The 15,840-nt window shown below is 37.3% G+C and overlaps 1 protein-coding gene and 1 pseudogene across 1 annotated transcript; both read right to left on the bottom strand.

The window, feature by feature from the left end:
• Positions 1 to 132: 132 nt before the first annotated feature.
• On the bottom strand, positions 133 to 10,358 carry CUNH3orf49 (chromosome unknown C3orf49 homolog). Its single transcript, XM_039880529.1, is given in 5 exon segments — positions 133 to 418; positions 862 to 975; positions 3,467 to 3,585; positions 6,655 to 6,977; positions 10,234 to 10,358. Coding segments are annotated over 5 exon segments (945 nt in total). The 3' UTR covers positions 133 to 154.
• Positions 10,359 to 12,255: 1,897 nt separating this feature from the next.
• Positions 12,256 to 12,375, bottom strand: LOC120617005 (uncharacterized; annotated as a pseudogene).
• Positions 12,376 to 15,840: the final 3,465 nt, after the last annotated feature.

Here is a 15,840-nt window from a genome sequence, read left to right on the forward strand (position 1 = left end):
TCATTATTAGTAAGAATTATGATGTAAAATTTTGCTTATATTGACTCAGAATCAAAAATCAACTGTTGAAAAGCATTTTTTAAAGGAATACTGGGCAAAATATTCTAAAAAATGTCCCCTCTCCCCCATTAGTTAATTCACTAGAGAGATTTAGTCAGGATATTATGTAGCAAAAGATAAGAATCCTTATGAAGATAACTTTTATGCAGTCAGGAACAAAATCAGAAGCAGCAGCAGGTACATGGCAAACATACATTCTCAATTTATACTTTCTCATGGTTCTCTTGGAAATCCTCTGGAACTGCTTAGAAGACTGAAGAATTTCCTCCCCTAGAAACTCACACTATTGAAGCTCAGCATGTCTTTGGGCCAGTAACTTCATGGACTTATCAGTCACTGTTTCCATGAGGTCATCTACCTATGACAGATGGATACAAAGAAATGAAGCCATGTTTTGGAAAGCCTTGTCAGAACCAAAGGGATGGTTGTCTTTCCTGAGAGATGAGTTCAGGAATTGGTGGACATTTTGCAAGTCCCAAAGTATTATTCTAATTCAAGGCATAGCAACAGAGCTTGAAAACATATTTACCACCCAGTGTTAAAGATGATCTCATTTCTTAAAAGAAGCCTCTGTGTATGCCTTCATTTTAATTGAATTCACTTAATATTTATTAGGCATACAACATCATCCTCAGGCCCTTAGCAATCCTTTAGCTACTCTCAAAATGCCCCCCACTAACCTTATTTCCTAATGGGAATCATTAATTTCATCCCACAGCTGTGCTGTCTTGCAGGACTGCATTCAGTTAAACCTGGCCTGCTGCTTCTGAAATACAAAAGTTAAAAGCCTTTGTCCACTACCTGCATTTGAAGTTTTCCTACTGTCAAATCTGATTTTTAGAGGATATTTTCCATGCCATGTTTCTTTTTTTTAAGTGCTAGGAAGCGTGGTCTCTTTTTTGAGGAATACGGAACCTATCATAAAAATGCAAAAAACACACCAGATTCAGAAGTACCCACATTAATTCTGTGACATTGCTTAAATAAGAATTCTCACCCTTGGGGTAGTCTCTTATAAACTGAACATTTGCCACGTAACAATGTTGCATTGGTGACCGTATTCATATTATTCTCCACGCCCTATGTATCTCCTTTGTGCCCAGAGCTCTCTTTCAAGAGATCTATAGGGTGCAGAGAAATGAGATTGTCTGGCTCTGAAAGAATATACAGTGACAGAAAAAAAGCAGGTCATTCGTAAGGGGAAGGAGAAGAAATTGTCTCTGCAACTGCTGAGCACAGTGAGTGTGGGGCTGTTGTGGACCAGTGCCCCAGAAAACTCATTATCACTGGATCCAGTTGTTAATATGGTCTTTTTTTGTGTGTGCGTGTGTTTCCTTGTTTTCATGGCAGACATGTCTCTAAAAATAAAAAGAAAGCTCTGGGTTCTTTTTGCCACATGCCTGATACTTTTCCTCTCATCCTCAGTGTGCTGTTACAGGTATCTGTCCTAAAAGCATTGCTTTTGGAAATCATTCCTAGGTCATAGCTCCTGGCCAATGTGTCCTTTTTGTTACTAGGTTCATTCATTCTTTCTTCCCCTTCTTAAGTAGCATTAAGACTATTGCAAGACCTACTTAAAGTAGGATATGAGACACCATCTGGGTCCTACCCTTTGCCTGAGGAGAGAGTTGACAAATGAGTCTGTTGAACCACCACTCTGCCCTGCCAGCTTGCCCAGGCTCAAACGTCACTTGCAGAACCGTCTCTAATTCATTTATAGTTGGACTTCTCTCTTTTCTCTCTCATAAAACTCAGTAATTTTTCCTACTAAGCACCTACCATACTTGGTAATTACTAAGTTATTTTTCAGTTTGTTGAATACCACTAATATAAAATTAAATGCCTAGAGGAGCCAGGCAGATTTTGTAACACAGAACCAGCAGGTGTTGGTGTGAACTGGAGAGAACGTGCCTCAAGCAAAGTTTCAAAGCCTCATGGCAACAGCAAGACCTACAAAGGCAGCCTCTTTGTAGGTCTTGCTGTTGCCATGAGGAATTGGGGGCTTAGCATTTCCAAATCTTCCTATTTTTTAAAAGAAAGCCGAAGATACAGATTTTTATTTGAAATAATTCTAATTTTTAAATGTGGGAATGTAATTCAAACATATTTTCGAGAACATTCTGAGACATAAACAAAATCCTTCTATAGCCGGTTGACAACATTTGATTTAATGTTTTTGACAAACAGAAATTCTTAATTTTAATGTATCCATCTTTTCCTGTATGGTCAATACTGTCTGTGTTCTAGGAAGTCTTTCTTTATGGTGAAGTCATGAAGATATTCTTATTGTCCTTAAGTTTACTTTTCCAATATAGATCTATAACCCAACAGGAGTTAAGTTTTATATATGGTGTGAGATAGGAATCATATTTTATCTTTTCCCCATATGGATGTCCACTTGTCCTAGTGCTACTTATTCAAAAGGTTATCCTTCCCCCACTATTCTGCAGTGCCATGGTTTAATTTCTGTTACCTCTATTAAACTATAAATTCCACGAAACAGGACCATGTCCATTGGATCACCTTCATAGCCCCAGACCTAGGAATTGCCCAGAAGATAATAGGAATACAATAAACAAGAATCTAACACAGGAGCAAAATTTAAAATTTAAAACTGTACTCTGACAGTGATGCTTTAGGCATTGCTGTTTAATAGAACTTTCTGTGAAAAAGGAAATATTCTTTTTCTGTGCTGTCCAGTACAACAATCACTAGCCACATGTGGTAGCTAGTGCAATGAAAAAAACTGAACTTTTAATTTTATTTAATTTTAATTAAATAGTCCCTTGTAGCTGTTGGCTACCATATTCGATGGTACAATTAGTACTTAGCATAGTAATTAAGAGTACAGACTCTAGAGCCAGGTCTTCCTGGGTTTGAAGCCTGGCTCTGCCACTTTTGAGCAAATTAGTTAACTTCTCAGTGCCATCTCTAGAATAAGAACAGCATCGCTACCTACCTTATAGGGCAGTTATAAGGATTATCTGATAAACTGATGTTTTTAATAATTATAATTGAACATTTTTTTCAGTTACACGACATTCGAAATTATATTAGTTTCAGGTGTATGATAAGTTAATATTTTTAAAGCACTTAGAACAGGGCCTGGAACATAATTGGCTTTAAGTAAATGCTTGTTATATTTAAAATAATGATAGTTCAGGCCTCCATTGTAGCTCAGATTATATTGGAAACTGAACAGTTTGAGTTCAGACTGGAGGAATCAGACCTGGTAAGCCTGCTTTCTGTGCCCTAAATTCTTGGAGAAGAGACACAAGCAGCAGCATATTTTAAAGGCTTTCTTGTGGGGTACTTGCGGTCGGAGAGAACATGGCTTTTACAACATCCCTAAACATTGACTATATATATATAAGTCATTAGAGGTGAGTATGTTTTAGCATTTTACCTTTTGCAGTCCTAAAGGAAGGGATGTCACAGATAAACGCTTGGTGGTTCTCCCAAGGAGTGTATTTCCTTGGGTTATCTCCTCTGTTTCTGCTTCTACAACATCAAGTTGTATAGACGCTTAAAGTGAGGGCGGTACGGCGGGGGGGGGGAAGGGAAGGAAGGAACCTGTAATGATCACAGTTATAAACATATCCTTCGTAATAGAAATTGTTCTGAAAAGACAGCATCCTATTCTGCCTCAGTAGCTTTTCTCCTTGGGATTGGAAAAAAAAAAAGATTTACTTTTCTGTATATTATACTTTCTCTTGCACACATTTGCCTCTTCTTGGGGTTGTGATCTTGGGGGTCACCAACCAGTATTGGCAAGATGGTTACCTCCTTGTCTTTGAGACTTCAATTTTGCCCTCTGTTGCTTTTCTCTTTAACTACTGTGTAATTAAAAAAATAAATAAATAAAAAGTAACCCTCTAATGTGTAAGATGATCCCTTGAATATTTGCCATTGGTTGAAGCAAAGTTTAAATCTACTCTTCAGCAATGTGGCTCATGGCTCAGGAATTCATATACAAACTTAATAGTTTTTCCCATATTCCAGGAGCCATGTGAATTCTGGACTCTTTAATATTTTTCTTTATATCATTCAATTCCTAACACAATAAACATACTTATAAAGAAAACTTTAAAATGCTATCATAAGTCAAAAACCAGTATCATAAATAGACATTAAAATAACATGGTAAGAACAAAACCATATTATTGCCTTCAGAAAGCACTAAACTTGAGGTTACTCTGCTTTTTATTTTTATTTTTTTGAGAAAAGGCAGGAAATGAGATTTTTCATTGATGTAGTCAAAGGGATCAACAAGGGCATTGAGAAAAAAGTGTTTGCAGTTTGCTGTGTTTCAGTGTTTTCAAATGGTGAGCAGCACCGAAAAACATCTTGTCTTGCTTGAAGTCTGTTGATAAGGACTTCTCTGGGAGGGATGGCTCCTAATCTCAGTGAATGGGGTATTCACGTTCAAAGCAGGTACTCAACCTAGGTATTCTTCCTTCTCCCCGACCCTCTACTGTCCAGCTCTTCCCCAAATCTTGTAACTTCTACCTAGGAATACTTCTCCCTTTACCTCCTCATTTCTACTATCATGAGCAGCTCAAGCTAATATCATCCTTTGCCTGAATGAAAGAACCCGTTTATTGTTCCTCATGCATCTCCTCCTGCCCTCCTCCAATCCAGTCCCCACTCTGCAGCCTGAGATACCTTTTAAAAATGCAAATCAGAATTTATATAAGTTCCCAGCTTGCAAGTATTCGATGGTTCTCATCACCCTTAGGAAAAGTTAAAAATTCTTAACACGGCTTTCAACACCCTTGCTACCTCAATCCTGGCTAGACTACTTTCATTTCTTAATTATGCCTGGTGCTCTCTTGATACTGAGACTTGAATATGCTATACCCTTTTCCTGGGAAACTGTCCTTCCCCTATTCTTTTCTTATTTGACTCTAGCTATTCTTCAGATCTCAACTGAGTCGTCCCTTCCTCAGGAAGGCCTTTCTGGAGACCCCTCCGCTAAAGTTAGCATGTATGATGTGTATCCCTAATAGCTCCCTGTACTTCTACTTTGCATCAGATGTAATCAACTGTATAATGTTGGAATGTCTCTCTATACTGGAACTCTGTGGGAGCAGGGACCATGCCTGTTCTATCTGCTACTCTATCGCTAATAGTGTGGCTGACATATAATAAGTATTTAGCAAATATTTGCTGAAAAGCGTTATGAGGGTCAGCAAGGAAGAGCAACTGTGGGCCATAGCTGAGACAGAGTCATAATACTTGAGTTGCAGCCTGAAGCATGGGCATGTTTTCTGGAGAAATCTTAATCTAGAGATTTGTTATTTCAACTAAGAAGAAAATAAACCAATGTACAGAGATGAGGGTAAGGAATTTGGTCCTCTTTTTCCTGTTGGACTCTCCAACTCCAGCCCCATCAGTATAGAAATAGGCAGGTCAATCCATACCAGGAATGCTAGATGCTTGGATCTTGAATTAGTGACTGCTTTTTCAAGAAGAGGGAGTTTGTTTGAAAGGGCATTCACTCAGTTGGAAGCCATCAGTTTTTTGTTTTTGTTTTTGTTTTTCTGGAAAAAAATACCCACCAGATTTGCAGCCTTACCACTGTGTGAAATGTGAGTTTATGTGTAGATTCTCTACATATACATAAGGAATCTCTACATGCCAATGCTGTACTGTAAAGAATGTTCAAAAGCTACAGAGGCCACTTAAGACAGTGAAGCTATTCTGTATGATATTGTAATGGTGAGTACATGACAAGACATGATGGATTTTTCAAATCCATACTGCAGGGCAAAAAGCGAACCCTGATGTAAACTGTGGACGTTAGTTAACAATAATGTATCAATATTGGCTCATCAGTTGTGAGGCTGGGGTAAGGAGAGGGGGTGTATGGAAACTAAGTCTGTATTTCCTGCTTAATTTTCCCAGTAAACCTAAAACTGCTCTAAAAAATAAGGTCTATTAATTTTAGAAAGCTGCAGAAGAGAATGCAAATATTAGTGGCATTATTAGTCATCACTCATAGGACCCCCCAGAACAGTATAACTACATTGCAAAAAAGACTTAAAGTTAACAGTTTCAAATGTTGTTTCTTCCACAAAATACATGGGAAGTAGATATAATAAAATAGAACGTCCTTTATGACTTACTAATCATAAATTTTATTCATAGAATTCTTACCACACCCTGTACAGTTGGAAGTAACCATTTGAAAGGCTACATCACTACTTTCTCCAGAAACAAAATGAAACAAAAAAATCCCACTTTAATTTGATTTTCTAATATATATATATATATATATATACAATTATATGCCTATGTATGCATATATTTAAATAAAAAGAGCTTTAAATTGATTAAACCACTGATCAGTTGGACTAGGAGTTACCTTACCAGCAATCTCATTCAGAACTTTTCAAAATGTATGTACATACTGGTTTCCTTAAGGATCTTCCTAAAATACAGATTCTGGCTCAGTAGACCCGGGTGGGGCCTGAGAATCTACATTTCAGACAAGCTCCCAGGAGATGCCATACTTTGGGTAGAAAGAAAATCCATTCTAATTTCATTAGTCCTATTGGCCCTGCTGCTTAACAATACATTGCCTTTGATTACCATGCTGCAAGAGCGTTCCCATTCTTGGTTTGGTAAACAGCTTGCGTGATGGAAACTTCTTGACGACTCTAGGAAGAAGTCTCTGTGTGTCTGAAAGGCAGGTTTCCTTATGGTTAGGGAAGCCCTCTCCACTGACACTTGCTGGTTTGCTTCTGTACTTGTATGGCAACATCATCCCCAAAACAGTCTTCACTTTCTTCATCACATTTTTTTTCTGATTTTGCTGGCTTTCACAAAATTCCAAGTCACTATCACTGGAGGATTCCTCTTTGGGGACCAATACATTTTGTTTTACTAAGTTGGTAGACACAGCTCTATGCCATCTAAACAAAATAAAAATAATTTGTGTTAAAGAAACTGAAAAGTTAATAATAATTGAAATAATTAAAATCCAAAAGGCAAAAGTGAACAAATTATACAATTCCAAAAAATGAAATTAAAGACAGAGAATCAAATCACAGAAAAATAAAGCCAAAGTAACTACTTGGTGTTTTGTCCCAAACTGTACTAAGTGCATTCTGGTCATTATCTCATTTAATTCTTATAGCAGGCAGATTATATTATCTTCATATTATTAATGAGTAAATTGAGACATAGAGAGGTTAAATTAGTTGACCAAACATAGAATGCAGATTTTAATCCCAGTTTGTGACTATTAGAATATATTACCTCATATTGGCAAATTGGTCATTTTGTTTCAAAGGTAGTTTGAGATACTTCTTGCTGCATTTGATGGTTCTAAGGCTATCACAATGAGAAATGAGTCTACTAGCGTAGTCAAGAAAGAATATAGTCTCCAAGGTCCCATAAATGCTGCATATGCATAGAACACTCTTTTAGAGAGAATAATTCTAAGCTCCTAGTTCCAAAATTCCAAATAGTCATATACCATCTTCATTATTTGGATATATTTTAGTAATAAAAATAGATAAAATTTTTAATAGCTTTGCATGTGCTAAATATTCTGCTTTTAATGTGTATTATATAATTTAACTTTCATACTGTCTTCTCTATTTTAAAAATGAGGAAATTAAAACTTGGAAAGATTAAATAACTTACGCCCAGACAGTCTGATCTCCAAGTCTGTGTTGTTATTCTCTGTGCTAGAGTAAACATCACTCATTCCATAATAACATTGTTTACCTAATATTCTTCCTAAATTAATTTTTTTGTTAGTCTCATCCAAAGCAATAATATCCATAAAATCCAGGGGTTTTAAAAAATTAAACTTTTTATTTCAAGATAATTGTAGTTTCATATACAGTTGTAAGAAATAATACAGAGAGATTCTCTGTGTACTCTTTATCTGGTTTTCCCTGATGTAACCTCCTGCAAAACCATAATATGTTATCACAACCAGGATATTGACATTAATACTGTCAAGATACAGAACATGTTCATCACAACAATGAACCTTTGTGATTTATAGCCACACCTACTTCCTACTTACCTCACATTTTCCTTAATGCCTGTCCAAGCTGTCCTCCATCTGTATAACATGTCCTTTCAAGAATGTTATATAAATGGAATCATACAATGTATAACATTTGGGGATTTACTTTTTTCACTCAGCATAATTCCCTAGAGATTCATCCACGATGTTGTGTGTGTCAATAGTTTGTTCTCTTTTATTTCTGAGTAATATTCCATGATGTAGATGTACCACATTTTGTCTAACCATTCACTCATTGGAAGAGATTTGGGGCTATTATAAATCTGCTATAAACATTTGTGTATAGGTTTTTGTGTAAACATAAATCTTCATTTCTTTGGATGAAATTCCAGGTTTTATATTACATGTATTATACATGTAATATGTATTTCTAAAATAGATGTAAATAAATTCATAACCATTAAAAAAAGTTCTGCATATACTATGTAAAATATCTCAAGTACCACCATTAGCACCTATACTATCCTCCAGGAAACTCATTGTTCTAAACTGGGCATAAATTATTCATCTTCTCTATAATTACGCATGGGGAATAGTTCAGTAAGATTCCAGGCACTGGAATTAAATGGTCTTGGTTCAACCCAGCACCACACTTCCTAGCTATGTAATCTTGGGCACGTTATTTAACATCTATAAACTTCAGTTTTCATATTTGCTAATAAGTATTCCATTCTCAAAAATGTACAAAGAAAAAATAACTTATGAGCTTGGAACCTAATAAAACATTCAATAAATGATAGCTTTTATTACCATGTGGATTAGATCTGTGTGGGAAAAATGGAAGATGCAAGGAGGGAGCACAAGCCAGAAGTCAAAAGAAGGGAGACCTTTTGGGCTAGCAGCCTCCCCTTTGGGACCCAAGACATAGAGTTCTGCTGGTTGAACACACACAACTTCTACGGTACTATTCATAATTAGCCATTTTAGTTGTACATAGTTACCATAATAAAATGCCAGTAAAGTATCCAGAATTTCATTTTCTAATTTGCACAAAGGTCATTTATGGGCTAGAATTAATATCCCATAGACATTTCTGAGAATCTTTTAATAAAGCCATCAGTTTCTACTACCATAAATACACACACGCACATCCACGCACACATATAATTTAGGAGGTTCGAGAACCCCAAAGGCAATCCTTCAGGTAAAAAGCCAGCTCTAAGCAGTCTCTGAATCTAGAATGTTTCCTATTCTCATTCCCACACCCCATCTCCAATCTGCAACAATTAACAGGTAATTTTACTTCAGGGCCTAGGAACAGAAACGCAGCAATTTCTGTTATGGAAAGAACTCTTCTTGAGTTTTTAAATTTCTTGGTTGGTAGTGAATTTATTTGGTTATATTGCTTTACCTTTTAACCTCTATTTCTTATTGAAAGTGGAAATATCTGCAAATTTTTATCTTGTCCATTAAAGTTCAAAAGTTTGGTCTTTGGTGCTTCAGGCCTCATGAAAATATCTCAGTTCTATGTGACTAAGCTATTGCTAATGAACCTGGTAAGAAAGAAGTCAAAAGAAATTAGAAAATAAATCATCTCACTGACTTTACAAATTACAATGTATTATGTTCGAAATATTTCATACCTGTGTTTATGGTTTTCCCACTAGCAAGAAATATCAGATATAATACAGTTTTAAAGTTACATTAAAGAGTATGCAAATAGGTGAAATACAATCAATACCTATTTCGGCAGCCAAAATTACTGGGAAAAGGAACAAAAGCATCGATCATGGACTCATCTGGAAGGATGTACTACTGAATTTCCAATATAGTATCTGCATGGGATGTGCAATGTTTAAAATTCTGAGATACTGAAATTAGTATCAGCTTTTTATTTTGGTGTTGTATGCCACATTAAAACTCAAATTCAGGTGGAAGGGAAAGGTTTTCTTTACTATATTTAAGATTTTTCTGATCATGAAATGAGGCTTCTGTTATAGCACTAGGCTTCTCGATCCAATATATAAATGCGGTGCCCTCTCCCTCTAACCCATATGTAGCCTTCATTTCTAAATGCGATGTTTAAAAAGAGATGCTACATTTTCTAATATCACAGTGAATATTGTTTAATCCAAAATCCAAAGAATCCCACTCAATGGACAAGAAAATATGTCGCAATTACCTACCTTTCAATCCCTTTCCTTTTGAACGAGCTATTTTTCCTTCTGCGTTGCTGAAACCTTCGGTACTGGCCAACTCTTCCATAAGCAACCTTAGAGGCCTCTGGTAGATATAGTTGAGGATGATCCATTGCTGTCACCTTCACCTGTAGTAGCTATTTGGATTTCTTTAGTTCTTGAGCTCGCAAACTTTGAAACACAATTATCCAGTGACTGAGGCACTTTTAACTTCTGGGCCCTTTGGGATAGAGTATGTAGGAAATTTTTGGAATCTCTTTTTTATTCCCTTCCAGGTGTTAGAGGCATTATTTGTGGCACTGACCCTGTTTACCACTTCACACAGGTCACCCATGATGCATTTGGCAGAGTGGTGGGAAATTCCCTTTCACTTTGTGGAATATGTGTTGTAGATTCCTGGGCAAGGCAAATGTAGAAAAGGTGACTTGATTATCTAACCACCGCCATTTGGGTTGGTAATAAAATATTCACATACCAATTGATTATCACATTCAGATATGCATGCTGAATTCCAAAGAGGAAAGAACCTATAGCAATACCAGTGATTCTAGCTTTTGTTAGATCTTTCAACTAGAGCTGATGATACTCTCTGTCCTGGATACACACATGAAAAAAAACAGTTGTTATTTAGCTCAAGGGCTGTTTTATCATATCTTGCAATTTTGTAGTGGTGTCTCAAAGTATAGGGCTGAAAACAGTGTAGTAGTTGAGTACTTGATCAGTCCTCCCTTCTAACATTTCCCCATTTATTTCATGGAAAAGAGCAAATTCTGGTTAGATTGAAACTTCCCACCACAAGGTGGCAGCAGACACTAGGATTTATTCCCATCACTCTCTGGTGCTTTGAGTTTTTCAGGGTGAAATAACTGGATGCTAAGGAAAACTAGAAAATTGTTGGGAGATACAGTAATTACTCTCCTTTAAGTGTTTGTACTTCTCATTAATCTGGAGACTGCTTCTTAAACTTTCATATGCACAAGAATTACCTGGGGGTCTCATTAAAATGGAGACTTCAATACAGTAGGTCTGGGGTGAAATCCAAGAATTTGCATTTCTAAACCAGCTCCCAGGTGTTGCTAATAATGCTGGTCCACAGACCACACTTTGAGTAGCAAGGGTTTTGTACGTTTCAGTACTGGGGGGAAAGAGTTTTAAAATGGTCAAGAATGAAATATACAACATTGAGAGGTTAAGAGAGTGGGTTTGGGAATTACACCCGTATTCTTGTTCCAGCTCAGCTTTGTGGCCTTCATCAATTCATTTAACCTATCTGTGCTTGTTTTCTCATCTATAAAATAGGGATATTAATAGTGCCCAAGCCATAGCAGAGTGGGTGCTGGTGGTCCTTTGGGGAGCACTGAAATACAGCATACCCAATGTACTTTAGCCAAATGAATGTGTCTTTCTACCTGGTCTGTTTTAAATCATCTGTTGGAATCCCCAGAGCACAATAAATAATAGATGTTCGAATGAATTAATAAATGAGTGAACATTTTCTTTAACCACAGCCCACTTGTTTTCATTTGATATTTGGAATAGCTGTCTTAATTCTGTTGTATTTTGTCAAATATCTGAATGAATGAGGTTAATTCTATATTAAGAAAAGAGCTGTTTTTTATTTGTGTATGTGTATGCCTCAGTGTATGTGTGTGTGTAACAGGATGAAACACATGCTGCTTCAACTTCTGTGACCAGCATGCACAGGTTCTTCAAGGAGTCCCGAAGCAGATGATGGAGCTCATGAGAGTGGCACATAGGAGAAGGACAGAAAGAAGAGCGAGGGCACCAACAGACATTGGCTTGAGCCAAATCTATTTCAAATTTTTAGCTCTGCCCCTTACAAGCTATGGGTCCCTGGGCAGGTAATAAAACTTCCCTTACAAGCTATGGGTCCCTGGGCAGGTAATAAAACCTCCATTTTCTTTTCTTTTAAGGCAAGGTAACCCTTGGTTGACCTCACAGATTGCAAGGACTTTGTCAGCTTACAATCCATTATTTTTTTATTTTTTACACCTACAGTACCTGGTCTTCCTAGGTGATCTCTCATCCAAGTACTAACCAAGTACTGACCCTGCTTAGCTTCCAAGATCAGACGGGATCAGGCTTCTTCAGGGTAGCAAGGCTGTAGACTCCATTTTCACATTTGTGAAACAGAAATAGTAACTGCTACCTTCCAGAGATTCCTTATTCATTCAGTTACCTGTCAACTATTTGAATCCCTAGTGGATGCTCGTGTTACTCTGGACATTTGGGATACTGTAAGAAACAACACACACAGTATCTCTGAACTAAGATAACTTAAAATGCTGTGGGAGAGATTGATAATGAATAAGAAAACAATTTAAATTTGGCTATTGTAACTGCTGTGACGAAAATGAAAGAAAAGATGATAGGAAAGTGAAGGACAACTTTAGATGAGGGGTCAGGGCAGACAGTTCTGCCTGGTGAGTCACTGGGCTTGAGATCTGAACAAGGAAAAAGAGTCAGTCTTGTGAAGATCTGTCCATCCCAGGAATATGAATTAGCAGCTATCAAAGTCCTGTGGTAGAAGGAGTCTGATACCTTAGATATAGGTTGTTGAAAACTCATTAAGTGTATTACAGAGGCAGGGTGGCTGTAGCAAAGAGCTGGAGGAATGCGATGAGCTGGATTGACAGATAGGCTGGGCAGACATGCTGGATCCTACAGAACAAATTAATCTTGGTCTCAATCTTCAGAGCAATAGAAAGTTATTAGGGTCTTTGAAAATCATTAAAATTTTTTAATTGTGATAATATATCTATATAATATAAAATTTACCATCTTAACCATTGTAAATATATAGGTCAGTGTCATTAAGTATATTCTCACAGTTGTGCCACTATCATCATTCATCTTCTGAATTTCTTTCATGTTGCATAACTAAACCTCTGTACTCCTTAAACAATAACTCCTCATTTTTCTCCACCCCAGCTGCAACCCACCCCCAGCCTCTGGAACCCACCAACCTGCATTTCTGTCTCTGTGAATTTGATAAGGATTTTTACAGAGCTAGTCAATACGTATTTGTTCTGTGCAACGGGGATTCAACCTTGAACAAAACAACTAGAATCCCTGCCCAGGAATTATACTGTAGTGGAGGAGACAGACGCCAAACATGGTAACAAATAAATAAAGTGTTTCAGGTACTGATAAAGAATGCTATGAGAAAACCAGGAAAACATAGTATAAAGCGAGTGGAAGTGAGTGCTTCTGTCAGAGTGACCAAGAAATGACAATTGAGTTGAGACATTTCATGTCGAAAAGTTGGCAAACCATGGTTAAGATCTAGGAGAAGAAGTATTTTAAAGATGGAAAACTACCAGAGCAAATTTTCTGAGGTGGGTGGGAACTAGGGCCATGTTTGAGGGCAGAAATATCATGGGAACATAGGTGACAAGGGAAAAGCAACATTATGCTTGTGTTTTAAAATGATTGCTGTGTGCAGCTTGGCAAATGCAATGGAGAGGAAAAAATATAGGTTGTTGAAAACTCATTAAGTGGGCCATTGGTCAGGCTCTAAATGATGGTGGTTAGGAGCAGAGTGAGATAGAAGCATACAGATTCAGGAAATATTTAGAAGGTATAATACTGAAATGAACTGGGTATGAGCGTGGTGAATAGGGTGAGGGAGATACTAGACTGAGAAGTTAGGTTGTTGCAGTCTTTCAAGTGTGACTTTGTAGAGCTTTAACTAAGTAGGAGGTAAGGGACCTAGAGAGAAAGGCACCAATTCAAGAGTCCCCCATCGGTCTCTTTTTCTTTTTAACCATTCTTCATGGGATGTGTTGGAGTCACACTCATACGATCATTCCCTGGACATTTGTAAATGTCTGTCTGAAAAGCCAAAAAGCCAGAACAGGGCAAACTCTGGTCAAAACACAATCTCCCTTGTTCTCAGCGTTATCCTTCTACTGAACACTTCTGAGATGGCATCATCCTATTTAGGTAACCATAACAACAGTTGACTCCTTTTGAGATAGCAATTGATTGAAACTTCTAAGTCAGAGATTGCATACATAAATGCCTGCAAGAGCCAGGCAGGTAAATGTGAGAAGCTGTGGGGTATATTAGGAAGGGGTGGGAATAGTGGTAAACTGTAGGGTGCTGGACCAATCAAATTTTATTGAACTTCATATTTTTAAGAAGCCTTATGCACTTAAGATTGTGGTCTGCAGATCATATTTAGCCTGTGAATCACCAGTTTGCTGCCCCCAGAGATCTTTTTATATATACTTAGCATTCAGCGTTTGGCAAGTGAAATCTTTCCCATCAGTGGTCCTAAAGCTGATTTCCCCCAGAAATTTTAACTTAAATGTGTTAATTTGCATGCTATTGGCTTTTGACCAATTATTAAATTGATTTTGCATCTTATCTCTATCTGGTTGCATCCTAACCTTACCTAGCAACTTGTAAGCCCTCTCTGCAAAATGGAGAAGCAGGGATTCTGGGTCTTATTCCAAGTTTTGAAGCGACAAACACACAGAACAGGGCATTACGATGTGCCTTAGTGACCTGGAATCATTTAAAGATGGAATCCTTTTGAAAACGAATGAGTCTAGCGAGCTGACCATTTCCTGATGATTCCTCACAAATTCTGGCCACCCCAGATTTATCAGGATTTGAGAGGCCTTTGTATGTAGAGGAATATGAATTGGAGACTTTTCTCCTTGCTCAAGCAAATCTCCTTCCCGGAGCTTTTGTCCTTTGAGAGAAGAAGGTGTCACTTTACAAATCACTTAGCAAATATTGTGTCATGAGGAAGTAAATACAGGGCACCTAGAAACAGGATATTTCTGTGAAGAAGATGTCTGAACATGAGGGTGCCACTCCCTAGAAGTCAGCAAAACTCAAGGACTGGAGCGAGTGTCTCTGAAGAGGCAAGAGGCTTCCAAGTAAATGATGCTTTTTTTTTCATTTGCTTTTTGTGTTGATTGCTGCCCCAGGTTGTTATCTTTAACTTTGGACTCATATCATGTAGCCTTGGAATAACTACTTGATTTGCTTTCACTTTCTTTAGTAAGTTATCACTGTTGGTCTTAGAAGTTTTCAAGTGCACTGGGCTATGCTACATTGGAAAATCTACATTTCAATCAAAGTGTCCTTTCAGATGCACTTAATCTGAGTGTTATCTGGTGCAAATTCTTTGAAGGGGAGTTTGTCAATATCTACCAGCATTTGAAATTTTCACAGTCTCAGAGCCAGTGTTCCACCTTTGGGAAGCTAGTCTATGGAAATACTCACATAATGACATAAGCGTAGATGTAGATCTATTTGTAATAGCAAAAATTGGAGGCAATTTACATGTGTATCAACACAGGATTAAATGAATGGTCCTACAGACATACTATGGACATTAGAGCTCTTATAAGGAGGCAGAGCTGTATGTTCTGATGTGCAGGAAAAAGGTAATCCATGGTGTACTGTGGAATAGAGACAGGATGTCCTAAAACTATGAACACAAGAAGAGTCCTTAAAAAAACAATCTATCTATATTCACATGCAAACAGGCATAGAAAGTTCTGGAAGAGAAGATGCCAAATATTTAACACTGGTTATTTTGGGAGATTGGAAGTG

Source organism: Pteropus medius, unplaced genomic scaffold (genome assembly GCF_902729225.1).
Source record: "Pteropus medius unplaced genomic scaffold, Ma_sr-lr_union100, whole genome shotgun sequence".
Classification (NCBI taxonomy): domain Eukaryota; kingdom Metazoa; phylum Chordata; class Mammalia; order Chiroptera; family Pteropodidae; genus Pteropus; species Pteropus medius.